The sequence below is a fragment of the Geotrypetes seraphini genome, chromosome 16 (assembly GCF_902459505.1).
Source record: "Geotrypetes seraphini chromosome 16, aGeoSer1.1, whole genome shotgun sequence".
Classification (NCBI taxonomy): domain Eukaryota; kingdom Metazoa; phylum Chordata; class Amphibia; order Gymnophiona; family Dermophiidae; genus Geotrypetes; species Geotrypetes seraphini.
This window is the reverse complement of record NC_047099.1, coordinates 37,999,223-38,023,341: the sequence shown is the minus strand read 5'-3', so window position 1 is coordinate 38,023,341 and position 24,119 is coordinate 37,999,223. Positions and strand designations below refer to the sequence as shown.

Below are 24,119 nucleotides of genomic sequence, written 5' to 3'. Positions count from 1 at the left end.
CGAGCCATTCATAATGACATTGTGAGCAGAAGCATTCAGGGCTTTCTCGTCAAATCTTTCCTTGGGAAGTGATGGGCAGCAGGATCTGTGAACAGTTCAGGAAGAGGAAAGGGAAACAGGGAGCTGTATCAGAAGAAAACCTGCAAACACTGATTTGTAGCGATCTTTATTTACATCCGTAACCAAAATAGCTTGCTCTGACTTTTGTTTCAAGTTAAAAATTAACCTGAGTGTCCTGTGGTTGAGAGGAAGAAAAACAGCAGCTTCCGATACTTTTAAGAGGCTCGACTGGGATTATGGATGAGGGTGGGTGAGGCAGAGGCCCCTGGATTACGCTTTCTTCTGTTTGCGACCTGGGACAAAGAAAATAAACACATTTATTTCTGGAACCAAAGCACCAGGCTACCAGTATCTTCAGTTAAACCCCTTCTCTTTGTCAGCTGAATCTTTTCTAATTCCACTATATCTTTCTTGAGATAAGGAGACCAGAACTGAACGCAAGGCATAAGCAATACACAAAGCAAAAAAAAAAATAATCCTTCCCAGAAGTTGCAGATGAAGCCTCTTGCTATGGCAGTAGTTGGGAAGGGGTTGTTTTTTTGGGTTCTACGATTAATTGGGATGCATCTGTTAGGCCCAGGGCCCACGCACATACTTGTACATGGCCACATATCCTGCACACGTGCAGACTGCTCCACTGAGAAGACATCCTTAAGCTACCACAGCTCCAAGCCTGCTGGAAAATGTTCAGTACTAAAACTATACGGAGTGCTCATTTTAATACTAATGAGCTCCTTGTAATGCATGCGCATAGAATTCTCACAGAACCCCTTTGAGGCTGAAATAACTTGCATGCTAGACTGGCTATAACCAGTCTAAATCAAACTTTACTGAGCATTGAGGCCTCAGATGAACTCCTCCCCCAGCTCACTCTGCATTTTTGCAGCAAATCTTATCAGTCGCATATTTGATCTTCAAGTTTACTTAGCTCACTTTTCTTTCCATCTATTCTCCCCAATGGAACAAGAAGTGATTTATTTAAGAAAACTTCAGGAATAATTTAATGTTTGGCGATTTAAAGGGCCAAGATATGTATGTAATTAGGGAGCTACTGGATATGACCCGACCCGCCCCCCCCCCCCCCCCCCCCCCCGAGGTATCCCAGTGAACTCACGTGTCTCGATATTCCTGGTAATTGCAATGGATGCTCTTGCCCTTGGTCCCTGCTGCGTGAAGTGGTACCCAAAGCGGATAATCGATGGGCATCTTTCCAGCATCTGTGCCATCTCCATCTCCACAGAGTCCCCAAGGTTATGACGCTGGAAAAGAAAAGAATGCGAATAACCTTCCAGCTTTGCCATTCAGGGACATCCTCAAACAAGTGAATTTCTACACCTTAAACAGGACTGGCTTCCATCCTAGGAGAAATTTGGGAGGGCCTGAGATGCCTTTAACCTATATTGCACCAGTTACTCTCACTGGTGGTGACGGGGAGAAAGTTAAGCTTATGAATTTCTCTCAAGCAAACGATGTTTGCATGTCTCATTCTGATTTCACCTAATGAGCTAGAGGTACTGCCAGATTTAACACAGCACTGTATGAAAAAAAAAGAAAACTATCCATCCAATGAGGCCAATTGCACATCTGAATGCCATCTACTAGGGTTACCAGATTTGTGCCAAAAAGGGCACTTGACTCCGCCCTGTTCTGCCTCCAGCCCTGTCCCCACACAAAACTTGTCTCTTCTTCTGAGTCCGGGCCACGTCCGGAGGGCCTCCGAGCATGTGCAGATGCAACATGCACATATGTGTGTGACATTATCGCATCACATCTGCTCAGTGGCCCAAGCTACCGGGCTTTATGAAATCTGTCTGGGCACCCAGACAGTCCTTTAAAAGGAGGATGTGTTTGGCTTTACCCCTAACTCCTCTTACCTGATTGTCCACTTTCAGCTCACTGAGGGTAGTGTTCTGTCTCATCGCCTGCAGGATGTTCATCATTCCTGCGCTCGTGATGAAATTGGATTCGATGTTGAAGCTCTGGAGAGCTTTGTTCTCCTTCAACATCTCGGCTGCAGCCTTCCAGGGGGCCAAAAGAAAATGGCATGCTCTGAGTACATTTGAAACACAGAGGCAGGCAACTGATGGTAATGATGGCTTAGGTGTGTGGTCACTTCTTATATAATTATTCTAAGGATTTCAACTAATAGACTTCGGCGGTGCTGCTGTGTGTATTATGTTTAAACACAGACTATTAGCACCAAAATTGTCATCAGTCTAGAGCAGGGGTGTCCAAAGTCCCTCCTCGAGGGCTGCAATCCAGTTGGGTTGTCAGGATGTCTCCAATGAATATGCATGAGATCTATTAGCATACAATGAAAGCAGTGCATGCAAATAGATCTCATGCATATTCGTTGGAGAAATCCTGAAAACTCGAATGGATTGCAGCCCTCAAGGATGAACTTTGATACCCCTAGTCTACAGCATATTTATAAGTTTCACTATTTCTCAATATTCTTATCTCAATGTATATACACAAACTTTTTAGCAATTACAAACGGGAAACAGAACCGGCAAATCTAAGGGGAAGTGCCTTGAAACAGCCTCTGTGAGGCGAAACATAGGTCTATGTCGGACGAGATCCCCTAAGTCAGGGGTGGGCAAATCTGGTCCTTGAGGGCCGGAATCCAGTCAGATTTTCCCAATGAATATGCATTGAAAGCAGTGCGTGCAAATAGATCTCATGCATATTCACTGGGGAAATCCTGAACACTCGACTGGATTCCGGCCCTCGAGGACCGGAGTTGCCCACCCCTGCCCTAAGTTACGCTACTTAAAAAGATGAGTATATATAGAGCTGAAAATCCAGGTTCACAAACGGTAAAAAGGCCTTGATTACTTTGTTGCTCAAGTTAGCATAACTACTGCATAAAAAGTAAAATTACTTGCCATTAGTTTTCAAGGACCAATCACTAAAGAATGCATGTCTGGACAGTTGTATCCTTATGCACACAGACGCTCATATCATTGGCATACTTTTGTCATCTATTCCTGTGTATACTTATGAAGGTAATTTTTAAAAATAAAGTTAAATTCTGAACTCTCGGGACACACCGTTTGAAAGACACTGCTCTAGTTAGTCCAATAAAAGAGGTATCACTTGGATTCTTTTTGTTTTGATTTATTTCTACGTATTATCTTTACGAGTGGATTAACATGGCTGCCGCACCATTTCTCTTCTACACACAGAAACCAAAGTTGAGACGCAAGGGACGCGTGATCATTTCCCGCTCATCTGCAGCAAAACAATCTGCTCCACTCCAGGAGAGCCAAATATCAAATCAAAATTGTAAAATGCTTGCTGTTATTTGTCTTTACCTATGTTGAAATCTCTGGTCAGTCTGAGAAACCTAAGACAAGTTCGGAAATTCTTTGAAATAACGCAATTCCAGCTCATAGTACAATCCCTAATACTAGTTCTACTAGACCAGTGTTTTTCAACCTTTTTACACCTATGGACCGGCAGAAATAAAAAAATTATTCTGTAGACCGATGGTTGAAGAACACTGGGCTAAGTCGTGGGCCAGAACCCGCCCATATCTACCCAATGTCCACTCCAGACCCCACCCTCATAATAGTACTAATTGCACCTTGCACGTCCCTTGCATCACCTGGAAGCCTTCCCTCTGACGTTGCAACGTCAGAGAGAAGGCTTCCGGTTCAGGCGTAGGATGCCCGTAGGAGCCGCTGCCCGTGGCTTTGTGCACTGAATCAGTTAGGAAGAGGGAGCTGGTTCGAAGATAACACCGCATTAATCGCACCGTGGATCGGCGGTTGAAGAACACTGTTTTGGGCCTGATGCACGTGCTGGCCCTGTGGACCGGCACTGGTCCATGGACCGGTGGTTGAAGAACACTGTACTAGACTATTGCAACATCCTCTATCTCCCCTGCCCTGAGGAAACACGACCACATTACATACCTCAATTCACACTGGCTTCCAATTCCAGCAAGAATACAATTTAAATTCTATTGTCTACTATTTAAAACTTTAAACGGAGACAGCCCAACCTACCTGAACAACCGCCTCATCCAAAACACATACCCTCCAATCAAAGAGGTTAAAAGGAAAAAAACTATACGATGGCCTTCTAGCCTCTCAAGCAGCAAAACTTGACAACCAAATCTCCAATCTACTGATAGTGACCCCAGATTACAAAACATTCAGAAAAAAAATAAAGACTATACTGTTCAAGAAATCCCTGAAAAAGACCTAACTCCACAAGTCTCTTTCTTTCCCCACTAACTCCCCAACCCCCCAAATAATCCTACTCTACTATTTACTGTCCCTGAAAATGACCAGATATCTTGTGTAATCCACCTTCTATAAGTCTTTTGTAATCCGCCTTGAACCGCAAGGTAATGGCGGAATAGAAATCCCTAATATAAAGAATAATGAGTTTATTGTATATTTGATTTTTAAAAAATATATTCCACATATCCTACAATTCTATGCGGATTACAAATTATTCAGGTACTCAAGCATTTTCCCCTATCTGTCCTTCACTTGTATGTTCCCCCTGCTCTAACAAGGATTCTTTTACTTATAAATCACCTTGAACCTATGCAGGTACAGTGCGATCCATAAATAAAAGATCAGATTAGATTTCCCATTTCCAGCACACTGGAAACCCTCACAATTAACATGGCAGATAAAGATCCAAATGGTCCATCTAGTCTGCCCAACTAAATTCAATTTAAAAACTTGGGGGGGGGGGGGTTCTTCTTCATAGCTATTTCTGGGCAAGAATCCAAAGCTCTGCCCGGTACTGTGCTTAGGTTGAAGTCTCCGTCAAAGCTCACTCCAGCCCATCTACACCCTCCCCAGCCCATCCTCCACTAAACAGCCATATACAGACACAGACCGTACAAGTCTGCCCAGTACTGGCTTTAGTGCTTCAATATTTACTATTATTTTCTGATTCTAGATCCTCTGTGCCTTAAAAATTGTCTTTTCCCTCGGTTTTGTTTTTGGATTATGTTGCATTTTAATTGGCATATTGTTATGGCGTTTTTGTACACCGCCTAGAAAGTTTGAGTGGGCGGTATAATAAATTTTAAATAAACTTAAATTTGAAACTATGTGCCTGGATTTTCCAACTCACGAAGGACAATGGAGTTTGTGTTTGCTTTCAAATAGAGGATGCTTTTTTTAAAATTCTTTATTCATTTTTACATCTTAAAAATGTATCAGAAAATATAATTTAAACTTATACAATAACATTTAATTAGCTTTCATGTACATTATAGAATTTAAACCTTCCCTCCCATCCCTACTAATTCATATATCATATAATATATTGTATAATATTTCTAATACTCTAAACATTTAATATCATATCAAATCAAAAAACCCTCTCTCCCCATCCCTCACTTTACAATTGTATCAATAACGGAAAAATGATATTTACTCATCACAATATTCTATTAATGGAACCCCAAACCTGAAATTTATTGAAATTTCCTTTTTGCATAGCTAATGTTCTTTCCATCTTATATATATGACACAAAGAGTTCCACCAGAAACTGTAGTTAAGTCTACTCCAATTTTTACAATTAAACATAATTTGTTGAATGACTACACCTGTCATAATAAGTAATAACTTATTATTTTTTGCAGAAATTTGACTTTTGTTCCTCATTGACATTCCAAATAAAATAGTATCATATGATAAAGCCACCGGATTTGCTAATAAAGAAATTATTTGGCCCCAAATCGATTTCCAAAAAGCCAAAATAATAAATGATCTAGAGTCCCTGCCTCAAGATGACAATGCCAACATCTATTAGACTTAGACAAATAGAGGATGCTGACGGGACTTACGTGAGCCACAGGGTCATTGCTCCGTGTTGCCACCAAGCTCAGTTTTTTCACATGAGTGTTAGTTTTCATGGCTTCACAGATCTCCTTCAAGGTGGGAATTGGAATGTCCTAAGAAAGAAACAGCATCTGTTTGCCCAGTGAAAATATGTTTGTGTGTCTTGTATTACCTTCCTTCCCGTGTGTGCTGGGTGACCCCCCCCCCCCACCACCACCATCTGATTTACACATGTTGCAACTCCTCTAGAATATTTCATGTACCAGTGGTGGTTTTATGAGAAAATCAGCCAGCCCCAGAGCTCAGGAGAAACCTGCTGTTTAGGGGAAGAACTTGGTAAAAAGAACCCAAAATCATTTTCAATGTTTCTGGATTTTTTATTTTTTTTTTTAATTCTTGGCAGTTAAGATACCTTTTCTTGGATTTAACATAAGAATGATTTGCGAGATCTCAAGACTAGCTCAGACCCTTAATCAGATGGCAGAAGGGGCCTACATGTTAGAGCAAGTTTACTCACAACATCATCTGAACAATTATCATGTTGATCCAATTAAAGGTATCAACCTGTGGGGGGGGGGGGGATCCAGATTTTTCCATAACTAGCATGTCGGGTAGGATTTTGCTCCTCATTACCCACTCCATAGAATCTTGCTTTTAAAGTTTGTGGTAAGGTTACCATGGCTCCTTGCTTTGAATGGAAGTAAAGCCCGGATGTCTCAATCCATCCTCCTTTTTCTGGAGCCATAGGGTGACCCTAGTCTGTGGTATACATGCCAGGATCTGAATGAGATTGCAATGGAAATTCTGGTAAAGTGAGAAACACTCTAGAATACTAGTGAATAATCTTAAACATGATGTTTTGAATTTCCCCTTTTAGCTTTGTCATGGTACTTGCTCTTTGGAACCTCAAACAAGACACAAGACTACATACAGTGCAACTAATGTTTACCTTAATATTGTTGAGATTGACTTCTGCCAGTTCCTTATCGTTGTTCTTGATCATCTTTAGTGTCTCCTCGACATTGGTGGGGTTTGGAGGCTCATCCGGGACTGGTTTGTATTTGTCTGGTTGCACTACACCTGATTTTAGAATTACAATGTGCAAGTTCAGTGTAGGTGTAATACATAGTAACAGCTTCTGCTGGATGCTGAGAATGATAGGTGACTTCTCTAAACAAGTCAGTGTGCAGGCAGTTCAATGACCTGTGTGCATCTGGCAATGCTATAGAAATAATAAATAGCAGTAGAAGATTCTGTCAAAGACAAACTGCTTTGTTCAAAGAATGGTATTCCAAGCATAAAACGAGGAAAAGACCCTACAGTTAGAAAGGTCTAGCTCCTTTTGCTCAGTTTAGAATGGAATGATGAATGAAAAAGAAATGGAGGCAAGGATGGGTAAATGGACAGGTGGATGAGCATAGAGATAGATGATGGATGGATGCATGACGATGTAGATGGATGGATGGATGATAGATTGGTACATGGATGCAAGATGAAGTAGATGGATAATGGATGAATGCATGATGTGATGGATGGATGTAAAGATGGATGACAGATTGGTACTTGGGTGCAAGATGAGGTGGACAAAGGAATGGTTAAATGATGTATGGATGATGTATGATCTAGATGGATACAGAAAAAAATGTGAATGTGTGATAAAGTAAATGAACGAAGAGATGGATAATTAATGAGTAAGGGAATATGGGACAAGTGGATGGATGTACACATGGAAGACAGATGGGTATTTGGATATACAGTATGAATAACTATGGACATATGATTGGGGATTGTTTTACAACCACACTCAAAGTGGTTTACATACAAGTACTTCAAGCATTTTCCCTTTCTGTCCTGGGGGGCTCACAGTCTATCTAATGTACCTGGGCAGTGAGGGATTAAGTGACTTGCCCAGGGTCACAAGGAACAGTGCGGGGTTTGAACCCACAACTTCAGGATGCTGAGGCTGTAGCTCAGACCATTACGCCACACTTTCCTCCAAATACACATAGAGAGGGATGGATGCGTTTGCAGATGGATGGAAATTTCAGTGTACGTACTGTTTATTCCTTCTTTGTTTATGATAATCCCCGTGGTGATGGCATCGTAGTACTGTTTGTTACTCATCAGCGTATACATCCCCAGAATTGCTGTAAAGGAAAGAACTATTTTTAGATCTCAGAACGGTGAAACAATCAGGACAGCACTGGTTGCAGGTGAAGCATATGCACCGGTCTCTAGAGATGACGCTAGAAGAAATCAACAGAAGGGGAGGCACAGGGAAGGGGAGAAGACGGAGGGCACCTTGAAAAACTATCAGAAATCACAAGAACAAGGAGATAGACACAGATAAAGGCAGATAAAGACCATGTGGCCCATCCATAGCATCTACTATCCTTTCCTCTCCCTTAGAGATCCATTGTACTTATCCCATGCTTTCTTGAATTCAAATACACTTTTTGTCTCCACCACCTTCACCAGGCAGTCGTTCCAAGCATTCACCACCCTTTCCATGAGGTTTCTTCCGACTATCCCCTTTCACCTTCATCTTAAGCCCCCTCATTCCAGTTTCCTTTCAATTGAAAGAGACTCACCTCATGCACATTTGTACATGCCTCTTTCATATCTCCCCTCTCCCACCTTTCCTCAAAAGTATACAGTACATATTGAGATCTATAAGTCTGTCCCAGTGGGCTTACAGTCTTATCTAATGCACCTAGGGCAGTGGGGGAGCAGGTGACTTGCCCGGGGTCACAAGGAGCAGCGTGGGCCTGCACCCACAACCTCAGAGTGCTGAGGCCGTAACTCCGACCACAGTGCTGTGTTCTCAGAAATAGTATGGTAAAAGACATCATGGCAAACATAGACGAAGATGGTAAAAGATAGTAAACCAGGCAATGACATGGCGAGTATAGTCCAGCAAAATACAGCACGGCAAGCATAAAATTGCAAAGCATGCTAAATATAGAACTACACGACTTGGCAAAAATGGTAAGGCAAGCGTGCATGACGAAACCGCATGGAAGACAGAGATGGGCAAACATTGTATGAGAGATCGTAGCATGGCAGATACAGCGTGGTAAATATGGCATATCGTACAATATAGTATCGTAGGATAGGGATGGCGAACAGTATGACAAAATATGACATGGTCAGACATCGGACGAAGCGTTTGAGACTCAAGACAGTGGTGCGTCAGAATTTGCACCTCCTTTTCAAGTTTTTCTTGCAGTAATCAGTGGATTTGATTGGATTTAACCCCATAGGCGAGTGGCTTAACCTTGCGAGGGCTACCAAATGGCTCCAGAAAAAGGAGGACGGATTGAAATATCCGGGTTTTACTTTCCTTGAAAGCAGTAGAAGTAAGGAGGACAGATTGAGACATCTGGGTTTTACTTGTATTGAAAGTAATGGAAGTCAAACCCGGATGTCTCAATCCATCCTCCTTTTTCTGGAGCCATATGGTAACCCTAGTCCTTGATGTAAAACCTGAGCACAGTTCTATGGTGTGTTACCTGGTGAGAGGATCTAATGTTTCTCCAGCCCTCCGTGCATTTGCAGGAAGGATCTTAGTATATGGGACATGAGACCCTGGAGAGAGAACCTTCTTATTTTAATCCGTTTTGCATGGTGGGTGTAAGCAGATACCCTGCGCTGCCATGTTGCTGATTTTAGCTGCCCTGGGGCCACGCCAGCTGCTCTTAGTCAGTCGCTGAGCTGTGGGAATTGGAGACACAGAAGGCAGTGGCTTGTATGGTCAGACGGCTGTGTCCTGGGAGGGGGGGTTTAGCCAGAGCACAGGCCACACTGAACGAGAAGCCCTTTCGCAGCACAGAGCATCTGCTGGAGGGAGATACAACCCCCCTCCTCACACTGTTGCTCACTAGAGCCCCAGGACCCCATTTTGTAAGCATTACCCAGCTGCAAAGTATCTGAGGTAAGCAACTAAAGCAGGGAGTGACTCAGCTTTCCAGTTGGTTTGACCGTCTGTCTCCCTTCCACACCCCATGCGTTATTTAGCAAAGAAAAAAATCCTCCATACACCTTATCAAGTCCAGTATCTTGTTTCCAACAGTGGCCAACCCAGGTCCCAAGTACCTGGCAGTAACCCAAAGAGTAGCAACATTCCAGAGCTCAGATTGTGATGTCACAATGTCTCATTCCACCAATGCCTAAGAGCCAACCTCAGCAGTGATGTCACAATGGCTTGATTGTCCTAAACTTGGCTCACATAAGACTAGGACAGATCGAAGGTCCATCAAGCCCAGTATTCTCTTTCCAACAGTGGCCAACCCAGGTCCCAAGTACCTGGCAGAAACCCAAAGAGTAGCAACATTCCAGAGCTAAGATTATGATGTCATAATGCCTCATTCCACCAATGCCTAAGAGCCAACCTCATCAGTGAAGTCACAGTGGCTCGATTGTCTTATACTTGGCTCCCATAAGAGCTGTAGGTTCATCAAGCCCAGTAGCCTGTTTGCAACAGTGGCCGACCCAGGTCCCAAGTACCTGGCAAGATCCTGAACCTTCTGCATCAGTCCAGCAGTATCTCTCCATCTCTCCTTTGCCATCTAGCTACCCAACACTGAGCTTCTCTACTAGTGCAGACTGGTTACCTCTCCACTGGGCAGTGGCCCGAGATTCTCAGCTCACCACGGGCTGCTTTTTACTAGCAGCTACCTTCATGTCCCACCGTTCCTGACCCCGGAACGACCTTCATTTTAAATTTAGCAGGCAGCTGAGAAAATTCTGCAGCATTCCTGACCTCAATATCTACACTCCATTCCAACACCCACCAGAAAGTATTGTTCAGAGAAGCCCATCACACATCTCTCCATTGCTTTTCCTCCCACCCCTCTTTGAAATACTTTGGTACCTGGGAAAGTAGAAGTGAACAAGTCCCCCCCCCCCCCCCCCCGCCATCCCTTTCCTGTCCCCTTCATCAATTTGTGTTTGATAGGCAAACACTAGACTTGCCAATATGAAGCAGGTGTTGGAGGAAGATATTGGCCAGGCTCCAATGATTTTTCAAAGCAACAGCATTATAACATTTGTTTTCCGATCCTTTCCTGATCATTCCTAACCTTCTATTTGCTTTCTTAGCTGCCACTGCACGCCGAGCTGACGATTTCAACACCCAGATCCTTTTCCTGGGCAGTGACTCCTGTCTCCTAACATAGAACCCAGCATCACCTAGTTATAGTCCGGGTTCCTCTTTCCCACATGCATCGCTTTGTAATTGCTCACATTAAACGGTCATCTGCCATTTGGATGCCCAGTCTCTTGCAATTTTTCACAAACCTCTTGTGATTTGACAAATTTCTGTGGACCGGTGGTTGAAGAACAGTGTCTTAGATTACTCCCCAGCCTATCACCTCTCATTCCGGAGCTTCCTTTCAAATTTAAGAGACTCGCCTCGTACACATTTACGACGCGTAGGTATTGCTCGATTTATTAGCACACGGGACGTCTCCTAAGATGGTGTGCGCGCTTAAATGAGGCTTTAGTCTCGTCGTAGTAAGCCTTCTAACCAGCACGGGAACGGTGGTTTACATCGCCCCTCATGCTTGTCTAGTCACACTGAGGATACGTCTTCACTCACTTATTATCATATTCTGTGGATATTGAGTGTTTAAAGTGTCCTGCAGGTTCTCGTTGGCATTGCTCTTTTTTGTATCTTTCACGTAGGTATTTAGAAAGCTCTAGCATATCTCCCCCTCTCCCGCCGTTCCTCCCACCTACTCATGTCCATCAACCTTCTTATACCCTCAGTTCTCACATCCCCTCTCTCTAAATCATAATAATAATAATAATTTATTTTTCTATACCGCCTAACCAGCAGTTCATAGCGGTTTACACAATAGGTACTCGGCATACAATATAATAACATCATACATAATAAAATTTTAAGTAACTAATACAAGAATTAAAACTAATGAATAAGGAAAACACAATATAAACTAAAATAAGTATGGGTAAAAAAGATTAAAAGTACATTATAACTACATGATAATATGAAAATCAATAATGTATATTATATTGTTTAAATAAGTGGGTTTTAAGATCTTTTTGAAATTGATGGTAAGTAAGAAGTGGAGAAACAAAAAGATTCAAACATGAATTCATTAATCCTGCTTGGAATGCTAAGGTCCTATCCCAAAATTTTTTTGTAACGACATGCATCCCCTCTCTGCACACATACGCTGGTACCTGCAATGTCACACATCTCTGCATCCGTAGCATTCGCCAAGGCTTCCTCCAGCTCAGGTTCCAGCTCGATCTGTTCCTCTTTGGGGATCTCTCTTTTCGCTTGTTTGGGAATAAAAGGTTTTCCTACGGGTAGAGCAGAAACAGAAGAGTTAGTCCCTGGGATCAAGTGAATCTTTTAATGGAAAATCATGTGGCATTGTCCTATGATACAGTTCTATTTGGAATGTGTATGAGATCTAAAAGCCAAATATCTGCAGCAAATCATAAGCTTCTGATGATCCTTACAGGTGTGGGGATACAACAAATAACACTGAATTGGAAGAATTGTTCTAGACTAAATCACAGCTTCTGGTGGAACTCAGTGTGTCATCTGGAAAGGTTAATTGCAGTACAAATGGTTATTTTAATAGATTTCAGGATGTGTGGGGGCCAATAATAAAATATTATAATGATTCATGTTAATTTATTATTCTTTTTCCTTATGTGATAATTGAAGGAAGGGAGGGGTGGGGGAATTAGGGAGAATTGCATATATATATTGCATATTTTTAAATGATTAATATACATATGAATTTTATTATTTGTGTATGGTTATGGGAGGGGGGTGGGATATAAAGCTTTTAGATACATATTGTGATGGAATTTTCAAGTGATAATGTATTATGATACTTTGTAGTTAATGTACACTTGATGTATGTATTAAAATGAATAAAGATTTGTAAAAAAAAAGAAGAGTTAGTCCCCAGGTTAGCATTCAATCATTCCATGACTCTGAAAATCAATTCACAACCTCTGGATGGGACAGGAAGCCCTTGTAGGGTTTTTTTTAAAAAAAATTTGTGATCTGTCAATCGTTTGAGTTTCATTTAGGACTTTTAATGTTTCATCTTGCATTCATATTGCAATCTTGAAGTGGAAATACACTTCTCCCTCCGTCTTCGCAGTTTCAGCAATCGCGGTTTCGATTATTTACAGTTTTTAGCTTGCTGGCTCCTACCCCCCCAAATTACATCCGCTTGCATAGAGAAATCGCTGATTCCCGGCACTTTCTTCACCGTGTTTTGCCTCTCCTTCAGGAACAGGCCAGGTCTCCCGCCGTGTTATTCGCGGTTTCACCCTGTTCACGATGGTTTTTAATAGAAAACAGCGAACAACATATGAAAAAGTTATTTGGGGTTTTTCTGTATTTGCGGTTCTGTTAATCCCCTATCACTGCGAATACGGAGGGAGAAGTGTAATAAAAAGACATGAAAAATACATCCCTGATAGACCAGAAATTATAAAGGAACAAATTATTTTCAAGACATTAAACCCGTTTAGTGAATGCAGTCCCTGTGTCTCTCAGTTCCTGCTGCCGTCCTCCTCCAGGGCAGCTCAGAACGATTTACATTCATTTGTTCAGGTACTGAAGCCTTTATCACTGTACATCTCGCTTTATTGGTTGAGATTGGAATATTGGATCCATTATAAAGATTTGGTGATGGTTATCTTTGTATACACAGTTGGGCACCAAAATATTTAGTGGATCACATTTTGACAACGTACATTGTGTTCTGGAGACAGTAAAAAAAACCTACTCTACCCAAATGTAACTAGACGTCCGGTAAAACCCAGACATATCTTCTTTTTAGAGGACTGTCCAGGTCCCGGGCGGACTTTCCAAAACCCAGCAGTTTGTCTGAGTTTTGGAAGGCCCTGACAAGCTCTGGCCACATCTAGAGGGCATCTGAGCCTGTGCGGAAGACTTCACACACATCCGCGCATGCTTCTAGTCTTCCAGACGCGGCCGGAGCTTGTCAGGGAAGAAGAGAGGAGGTTTGTGGGGGTCGGGGCTGGTGCGAAACAGAGCAGAGCCCAAGGCAGAACTGGGCGGAACGGAATGGGGTAGGGTCAGAGGTAGAATAGAGCGGGGCCATGTGTCTGGATTTTTGTAGACCAAAAAATGGTAACCCTAAATGTAACACACCTTGAGCTACCAGTGAACCTATGGCCCCCAGCCATGCAGGGTTAGCAACTGCTGCCATTCCCTCAGGAAAGAATGATCCAGTCCTGGTTTTAGCTCTGCTAGTCTTGAAGATTTCAACACATACCGTGTGGTGAAACCAGGACTGGAAGGGCTGTTGGAGCCCACTGCTAATCTTACAGTATGTGAAGGAGAGGGCATTTTGTCTGACTGTTGATTTTGTCCAGACAGGGCCTGAAATCAATAAAGCTACACCTGTTTACCTCAGAGCACAGGGTACAGTGTCAGGGGATCCCGCAGCTGTTCAGATCATTCCTTGTGGCAGGAGGCGGGGGGAGGACTTTGGAGCGGTCGAGTCCCATCCTACTGATAGCAGACAGCGCCGGAGCTGGGAGAATCTGGAGTTGGGGCTCAGGCGGAAATTTATAGTTAGGATTGCTTCTGAATAGTCACTGCAGCCACCCCAGGGAAACATGGACAGGCACAGGACGGAGAGGATCTCAGCCCCCTCTCAGCCATCACTAACTGTCACTGCTGGCTTAGTGGACTTCTGAGTCCATCACTAGTTTTAAGAGACCTCTTCTACCATGAGACATCATTTTATAAATAGGAACAGATACAAATTGTAGAGAATGGCACAGGGACAATTTTGTCCCCATCCCTGAAGGAACTCAATTTCACCCGTCCCCATGAGTTTTGTCCCTGCCAAATTCCTTAACCGCAGGAGCTTTGAATACTTATGATTTTCAAGTGTTTGAGGCTTGTGCAGAGGAGGACGGAGCTTGCAGGAATGGGGCAGGGACAGGAAAAGAACTCACGGGGAAAAATTTGTCCCCGTGTCATTCTCTTAACTAAATGTTAACACCTTCCTGAAATATTTATCTGTAAGCAAAGCAGTAGTGATATGAAGCCCGGTTGCACTTCCCTGTATCATGTTTTTGCCCCTTTACCCCGTTTCTCTCCAGTGTAAGGGACAAGGTCCTCGCGCTCCTTCACCTCCAAGGCTTCCTTCTCCAGGTGCTGCAGGAGGGCGTCCCGGTCGAGGGGCCCCGTCGGGCTCTTCTTGGTCTGATCTCTTTGCCGCATTCCAGCTGGAAGGAGGATATTCTGAGGAGGAAAAAAAGGAGAAAGCCAGTGAAAAGGCTACATGGGAGCCTCTGCCTGGCCACAGAGCCCCTTCCCCGCCACACTTAGCCTTAGGGTTACCATATGGCTCCAGAAAAAGGAAGACGGATTGAGCCATCTAGGTTTTACTTCTATTGAAAGAAATGGAAGTAAAATCCGGATATATCAATCCATTCTCCTTTTTCTGGAGCCATATGGCAACCCTACGGGGTTGTTGGGCTTTTGAGGGTCATTTAGTTTAATTACGATGACTTCTAAGTGACTCGGACATTTTCAATTTTCCTTTGTCCTTTCCACAACCCTATATTGAATGTGCAATATTTCTAATATACAGTACATATAATGTGTGGTGCAAACTTTGGAGCAGACGTAAACTCAGGTGCTTCAGAGCAGTGGTTGCCAACCCTGTCCTGGGGGACCACCAGCCAGTCAGGTAATGGATATGCACGCCTTTCACCTCCATTATATGCAAATCTCTCTCATGCATATTCATGAGCTGGCTGGTGGTCCTCCAGGAGAGGGTTGGGAACCACTGCTTTAGACAGTTACCCTGCCTCCTGGTTTATCCTGGATTTCAGCCACAGAAACAGGATACTGGGCTGGATGGACCCTTGGTCTGAGCCAGTTTGGCTATTCTTAGGATGACCAGGTTCCCCATTCCAGAAGGGAGACTTTTTGGGCCAGTCCTGGTTTTAAAATTACATCTCAAAGCAGTCTAGTATATGTAGCCTATGATTCTATCCATTGAAGTGGCGTAGCGAGACTGAAACGTGCCCCTCCCCCACCCTCTTCTCCACAAGCTCCTTCCCAGCCCCCTCCTGCCGTGCACGCACCGCTTCCCTGACCCTGTACCCACGTAAGGTCCCCGACGCGAGCAGCAACCACCAAGCTGCTGCCGCCCCAGCGTGGCCTCGTCCTCCGATGCTCCAACAACCATCGACCCACTCTTGCCATTTAAAGGCACAAGAAATGTAGGTGAGATCAGACAAACTCAGCACACTCTGTGCTCTAGAGGCGCAAGTGAAAATAAGGCGGGGTCCACTTTGCTGTGAAATCCAACAGTGCCCACAGGGACGCCTGATACTTTCAAATTGTCAGCCGTGTTTTATTAGTCTCGGTTTCGATTTTTTTGTCCATATGTCAGTGTCCCAGTATCACCATAAGAATAGCCATACTGGCTCAGACCAGTGGTCCATCCAGCCCAGAATCCTGTTTCCACAGTGGCCAATTCACATCACAAGTACCTGGCAGAATCCCAAATAGTAGCAACATTCCTTGCTACCGATCGCAGGGCAATCAGCGGCTTCCCCCAAGTCTGTCTTCACAGCAGCCTATGGACTTTTCCTCCAGGAACTTGTCCAAACCTTTTGTACAACCAGCTATGTTAACTGTTGTTACCACATCATCCGGCAACGCGTTCCAGGGATTAACTATTCTCTGAATGAAAACAAAAATTCCTCCTATTGATTTTAAAAGTATTTCCCTGTAACTTCATCGAGTGTCCCCTAGTCTTTGTACTTTTTGACAGAGTGAAAAATCGATCCACTTGTACCCGTTCTACTCCACTCAGGATTTTGTAGGCTTCGATCACATCTCCCCTCAGCCGTCTCTTTTCCAAGCTGAAGAGCCCTAACCTTTTTAGTCTTTCCTCATACGAGAGGAGTTCCATTCCCTTTACCATCTTGGTCGCTCTTCTTTGAACCTTTTCTAGCGCCACTATATCTTCCTAGAGATAAGGAGACCAGAATTGAACGCAATACACAAGGTGAGGTCGCACCTTGGAGCGATACAGAGGCATTATAACATTCGTAGTCTGGTTAACCATCCCTTATTTAATAATTCCTGGCATCTTGATTGCTTTTTTGGCTGCCGCTGCACATTGGGTGGAAGGTTTCAGCATATTGTCTACAATGACACCCAGATCTTTTTCTTTGGCGCTGACACCCAAGGTGGACCCTAGTTTCTGGTAACTATGATCTGGGTTATTCTTCCCAATGTGTGTCATTTTGCATATGTCCACATGTCCATGTATATCTGTCATTACGTCCTAACGTCTGTGTCAGTGTCCCACTCTCACCGCGTCCACAAGTGTCTTGTCACTATGTCCTTGTGTCAGCATGACCGCATGCATCTGGCTGTGATGAACCCCCCAGGGGGAGCGTGGAGATGACCCCTTACCTCAGGATCCATCTCCTGCAACTCCAGGTCCAGCTGATCGAGTTCCTCAGACGACATGCCCCGGAGGATCTCATCCTCGTCTATGTCCCGATACTTCTCCAGCTCCTTCTGGTATCCTGACATGGCTGGCAGAGGTGCGAGCCTAGGGAGACACAGGCATATCACTTAACAAATGCAGCTGCCAGGCAGCACAAATTCTATTTACTGACAAACACGCTTCCCTTAATCTCCCAGTACCATCAACCAGGGCCTATGAATAACTCCCAGCCCCAGCTTATCTCTCATCTGCACATGGAGACAGCTGGAAGGTGCCCTACCCCCATGCGAAGGCTTCAGGCAGAGCTGCCAAGCCACTTACTTCCTGGAAGCAGATGCTCTGATCTGGTTTTTAGATCTATTGAAATGAAGGATTCAGGTCCAGAAAGGGGGGGGGGGGGTCCACCCCAGGCGCCATTTTGGTGGGGGCACTGGCACCCTTCCTCTCCATCTCTTCTCTGCTCCCCCACGCCCGCCCCTTCCCTCTTTTAATGTTCGTGGCGCGAGCAGCAATCCCAACCTGCTGCTCGCTCCGGCTCTTCCCCCGACATCACTTCCTGGACCTGCGCCTAGGAAACAACATCAGAGGAAGAGCCAACGACGGCGAGAGCAGCAGGTTGGGGGTCGCTGCCCCCGCTGGGAATGTTAAAAGAGGCACAGGGAAGGAGCGGGTGGGGGTGGGGATGGAGAAGAGGGCGGGGGAAGGGCGCCTCGCACCCTCGCTACACCACTGCTTAGGTCCCATAATGCGTCGGGGATGAGGTGGCCAGAAATCCAGAACTGGTCTAAAATCTTTCCCCTTGACCTGGTTAACGGCTCTGGTTGTTGAGGATCGCTGCGTAAGCCAATCTCCTTATGCGCAACGTGTCCCCGGAAGGGCAAGTTCGACCTTAGAATTATACCTGGAGGTCCTTGGTGAGGGGGCTGGGAGTCACCCACCATTTGTTTAGTGAGATTTTTGCATGGAAGAACATAAGAGATGCCGCTACTGGGTCAGACCAGCGGTCCATCGTGCCCAGCAGTCCGCTCACGCGGCGGCCCTCCGGTCAAAGACCAGCGCCTTAACTGAGACTAGCCCTACCAGCGTATGTCCTTGTTCAGCAGGAACTTGTCTAACTTTGTCTTGAGTCCCTGGAGGGTGTTTTCCCCTATAACAGACTCCGGAAGAGCATTCCAGTTTTCTACCACTCTCTGGGTGAAGAAGAACTTCCTTACGTTCGTACGGAATCTATCCCCTTTTAACTTTAGAGAGTGCCCTCTCGTTCTCCCTACCTTGGAAAGGGTGAACAACCTGTCTTTATCTACTTTGTCTTGAGTCCCTGGTGGGTGTTCTCCCCTATGACAGACTCAGAAGAGCGTTCCAGTTTTCTACCACTCTCTGGGTGAAGAAGAACTTCCTTACGTTCGTACGGAATCTATCCCCTTTTAACTTTAGAGAGTGCCCTCTCGTTCTCTCTACCTTGGAGAGAGTGAACAACCTGTCTTTATCTACTAAGTCTATCCCCTTCAGTACCTTGAATGTTTCGATCATGTCCCCTCTCAATCTCCTCTTTTCAAGGGAAAAGAGGCCCAGTTTCTCCAATCTCTCACTGTACGGCAACTCCTCCAGCCCCTTAACCATCTTAGTCGCTCTTCTCTGGACCCTTTCGAGTAGCAATGTGTCCTTTGACCAGTGCTGGATGCAGTATTCCAGGTGAGGGCGAACCATGACCCAGTACAGCGGCATGATAACCTTCTCCGAACTGTTCGTGATCCCCTTCTTGATCATTCCTAGCATTCTGTTCGCCCTTTTCCCGAAAGAGTATGTTTTCCACAGGTATCGCCTCACCGCTGGTGTGTCCTATTCTTTAGTCACTTGCTTGGCCCCTGATCCAACGATGCAGATGGGGCACGTAAAGGGTGTATCGCCAGAAAATAATAAACCAGACCCCACCTCCAAATCCCCGCTTCCTTGAGACTGAGCTGGTCTAATGCACTATTTTCCACTGGCAGGACACTGATCCAGAGCCTCCTCCAGAGATCCTAAACACCATTCCATAACATCAAGGTTTTGCTCACGAAAAGGGATGCTTAACCCCTATCCAGCCTTTTAATACTGCATATGCCTTTCAGTGCTATATAAGTGATATATACAAGCAGTCCCCAAGTTACAGACATCCGGATGCGGCTTCATATGATTTCACTGAGCAGTATTTCCAGTGGCAGGGACTCTTACACTTCTCCCGTAGCAGATCCACGAATGATGCATGACCACTTTAAGAACAGTGTGTGGTTGTGATGCTGTACCTTAGAGGGACAGTTGGGGGCAGCAGCTTAAAATCTACAAGGTCTGAGTTACATATAAATCCGACTTAAGAACAGCTTTAAAAACATAAGTCGTTCTTAACCTGGGGACCGTCTGTAGTAGTGGCATCATCCCAGTTGGGTACGGAGACCCCATTGTTTTGTAACAATGCATGCAACTTTTCAGAACACCCCTGACATGTCCACAGCCACGTCCCCTTTTGAGAGATGAGCTATGGCAGATTTTGGTGGTGCTGTGGATAAAGCTACAACCTAGGCACCCTGAGGTTGTGGGTTCAAATCCCACGCTGCTCCTTGTGACCCTGGGGCAAGTCACTTATTCCCCCCATTGACCCAGGTCCATTAGACAGATTGTGAGCCTGCCGGGACAGGAAAAAATGCTTGAGTCCCTGAATAAATAGTGTGGCAAGTTTCAGCCCTTGATAACCAGAGCTGATATTGTGACATCATAATGCCTCATTCCACCAATAAGAGCCAACCTCATTAGTGATGTCACAATGGCTTCATTGACCTTTACTTGGCTCACTTCTACATTTCGATTTCTAGAGTGGTGCAGTGGTTAAAGCCACAGTCTCAGCACCCTGGGGTTGTGGGTTCAAACCCCCGCTGCTCCTTGTGACCCTGGGCAAGTCACTTAATCCCCCCCATTGCCCCAGGTACATTAGATAGATTGTGAGCCCCCAGGACAGACAGGGAAAAATACTCGAGTACCTGAATAAACTCACGTAAACCATTCTGACATAAATGCTGGTATGTGCGCCAATCTGCGATAACGCACACTTTTCAGGTGGGCATTCACATGGGTGGAGACTGGGCGGAATATGTAAATGAATATGTAAATGATCTCACCATCAAAAATCATAGATTTACGATTTCTTGCTCTTCTGAACAGAGGAGAAAGCAGAAGCCAAATATCCAAGTCTATATGTCATGTCTGTCTGTCCAATTTAGATTGTAAGCTCTTCTGAGCAGGGACCATCTATTAAATGTCAAAATGTACAGCACTGCGTACGCCTTTGAACGCTATATAAGTGATTAATAGTAGTAGCGGTAGTGGTTATCCATCTCACACTCAACGCCGAGTCCTGTGCGGCTGCCAGATCAGTGCTTGTTCATTAATCATTTTAAAAGTAGCAATTGCCCCATTCCATGTTCAGAGAAGAGCGACGAAAATGATAAAAGGTACGGAAAACCTTTCGTATGCAGACAGGTTAAAGAAACTGGGGCTCTTCTCCCTGGAGAAGCGAAGACTCGGAGGAGACATGATAGAGACTTACAAGATCATGAAGGGCATAGAGAAGGTGGAGAGGGACAGATTCTTCAGCCTATCGGGAACCACAAGAACGAGGGGACACTCGGAGAGATTGAAAGGGGACAGGTTTAGAACCGATGCTAGGAAGTTCTTCATCACTCAGAGGGTGGTGGACACCTGGAATGCGCTTCCGGAGGATGTGATAGGACAGAGTGCATTAAGGGGATTCAAAGAGGGATTGGACAAGTTCCTGAAGGATACGGGGATTGAGGGATATAGATAGAGGTAGAGATAGGATCATGGAAGGGTATAGATAGAAGAAAAATGGGGATTAAAGGGATATAGGATACGGGGATTGAGGGATATAGATAGAGGTAGAGATAGGATTATGGAAGGGTATAGATAGAAGAAAAATGGGGATTAAAGGGATATAGGATACGGGGATTGAGGGATATAGATAGAGGTAGAGATAGGATTATGGAAGGGTATAGATAGAAGAAAAATGGGGATTAAAGGGATATAGGATACGGGGATTGAGGGATATAGATAGAGGTAGAGATAGGATTATGGAAGGGTATAGATAGAAGAAAAATGGGGATTAAAGGGATATAGGATACGGGGATTGAGGGATATAGATAGAGGTAGAGATAGGATTATGGAAGGGTATAGATAGAAGAAAAATGGGGATTAAAGGGATATAGGATACGGGGATTGAGGGATATAGATAGAGGTAGAGATAGGATTATGGAAGGGTATAGATAGAAGAAAAATGGGGATTAAAGGGATATAGGATACGGGGATTGAGGGATATAGATAGAGGTAGAGATAGGATTATGGAAGGGTATAGATAGAAGAAAAATGGGGATTAAAGGGATATAGGATACGGGGATTGAGGGATATAGATAGAGGTAGAGATAGGATTATGGAAGGGTATAGATAGAAGAAAAATGGGGATTAAAGGGATATAGGATACGGGGATTGAGGGATATAGATAGAGGTAGAGATAGGATTATGGAAGGGTATAGATAGAAGGATAAAGGGGATTGAAGGGTTTTAGACAAAGGATCACCTTACAGGTCATGGACCTGATGGGCCGCCACGGGAGCGGACTGCTGGGCGCGATGGACCTCTGGTCTGACCCAGCGGAGGCAACTTCTTATGTTCTCATTTGTATCTGTAATATGAATGTTCTACTGTGCTCTTTTCATGTCTACCTTACTGTGGTCTGTCATATTAATGCTATTACTAGGATTTAGATTTACATTTCTCTAAGTTCACCTTATTATTCTGTGGTCATTTACTTTGGTTATGTTGTTAATACAAAGTAAGTTGTTCACACTTGACTTTCTTCACGTAGGTTATATAGTCTACTGTATTAAGAACATAAGAATAGCCGTACTGGATCAGGGCCACAGTGGCCAATACCTGGCAAAAACCCAAATAGGAGCAACATTCCATGGTCCATCTAATCCACAATGGCCAATAGAGAACAAATTATATTCTACGTCACAACATCCTAAAAGTCAGAAAAAAAAAGATAGAATTTCGATAGACTCTCTCTCCAGAATTTAAAATTGGGTCCACGAACGCTCCAGCCAATATTCAACATTCAGACTTGGGTTTCCAACACAAACTGTCCCACCAAAATTCGTGACCAACAGACTTCCCTGTTCTCCATCAGGTCTGCCCAACAAACTTTCCCACCAAATTTCCTGACCCACGAACTGCTCTGTTCTCAGTCAGGTCCGTGAACCCACTATATAGAGAGACACACTGCAGATACCCTGAAGAAAGCCACAGCATGAGACCCGGAAAACTGCTGCAATCATGAGAGACACGATGTTGGCGTAATACTAACGGAACACCTAGTAAGCATTCAAATCGCAGAGATACCACCAAGGGCGGATGTATAGATGGAGACTCTTGGGAGGTCCGGAGGCTCTTGGGAGAAACAGAAAGACGGCGGTAGGGCTAGGGAGCCTCTGTGTATATCCCACAGCCGCTTTTACCACCATAACAGAAGGGCGGTCCAGGTCTCTTTTCCCCCCCCAAGTCAACCTCCCTGCAGTTTCGATCGGGACGCCTGGTTCTACAGCGGCACTTCCACCCGTGGCACAGTTCCCAGGCACTGACAAATGACGAACAGTGCCATAATATGCGCAAAGTCCCTTCATCTTTGAAGCTGCTACTTCAACAGTTAACAACCCCCTCCCCCTCCCCATACGATATCATCCTTGTGTATCTGAGGGTAATATTATATTAGTGATATTGCTGAAAGATGGGGGGAGGGAGGATTAATCTGTCACTCTGTCTGAATTTTTATTAATTAGTTATCTGTGATTTTGTTTGGGGGGGTGTAATTTCCCTAGAAAGCATGTAATAGGCAAACTGAAAGGTTTTAAACATTAAGTTTTGAGCCAAATGTGGGTGCAGAATACACGTTCAGTGCTCGGAGGGCACTGCAGGTTGGCATAGAGCTGTTAGAAATAGCGCAGTATCAGGTGATGGGTGCTAAGTCCTCACCAAAGCCCCAGAAATGAACCCCCCTCCCCTGGGTGAAGATCCTGCCCTTCCTCTCTCAGCCGCAAGAATGGTTCTTCATACTTTCTGCCATGCTCCTCCCTCCTAAGCTTGGTAGAGGCTGTCACTATGACCCGGCATGCTCCCCCGCCCCCCCCCCCTCTTTTTCCAGGATTACTAAGTGCTATAAAAAAGACCAGGCTCAGGGAAAAGGGCCCAACAGGCAAGGGCTGGGACTGTACGGTCCAAAACTGGAAAAGTTAAAAGTGGAGTATCAAACCCCACTCCCTCACCTCCCAAACAGAACCAGCAGCTCCTCAGTAGAAAATAGCCCTCGATCCTACCCAAAAATGAAGCTGCCCCCCCTCGCACGACCTGTTGCTGTCATCTGATAGTTCAGCATGCATCCAGGACAAACATTGGTATGAAGCTGAGGGGTGGAAGGAGAAAGGAGCTGATGATCATGAGGGAGGGGGGAAAGGTGGCTTCCCTCCCTCCCCCAGCACTCCTACTTACCTTGCTGGCTGCAAGTTCGGCGAGTGCCCTCCAGGCTTGTCTCCGAGCAGGAGCAGTTCTGAGGCAGGGGATACAGAGAGGAGGGTGTGACCTCAGAATTTTATTTTGGCTGCAGCTGGTGAAGGGGATCAGATACCCAGG

At 44.8% G+C, this 24,119-nt stretch overlaps 1 protein-coding gene across 1 annotated transcript; it reads right to left on the bottom strand.

Moving 5' to 3' along the window:
* Nucleotides 1-150: 150 nt before the first annotated feature.
* Nucleotides 151-24,110, bottom strand: TMOD4 (tropomodulin 4). The gene is made up of 10 exons (XM_033924237.1): nucleotides 23,979-24,110; nucleotides 17,351-17,492; nucleotides 14,998-15,154; nucleotides 12,085-12,207; nucleotides 7,935-8,024; nucleotides 6,827-6,957; nucleotides 5,883-5,990; nucleotides 1,935-2,078; nucleotides 1,175-1,319; nucleotides 151-353 (listed from the first exon to the last, which is right to left on the bottom strand). The coding sequence occupies exons 2-10, from the start codon at nucleotides 17,471-17,473 to the stop codon at nucleotides 331-333; spliced, it is 1,044 nt and encodes a 347-aa protein (XP_033780128.1). The 5' UTR covers nucleotides 17,474-17,492; nucleotides 23,979-24,110; the 3' UTR covers nucleotides 151-330.
* Nucleotides 24,111-24,119: the final 9 nt, after the last annotated feature.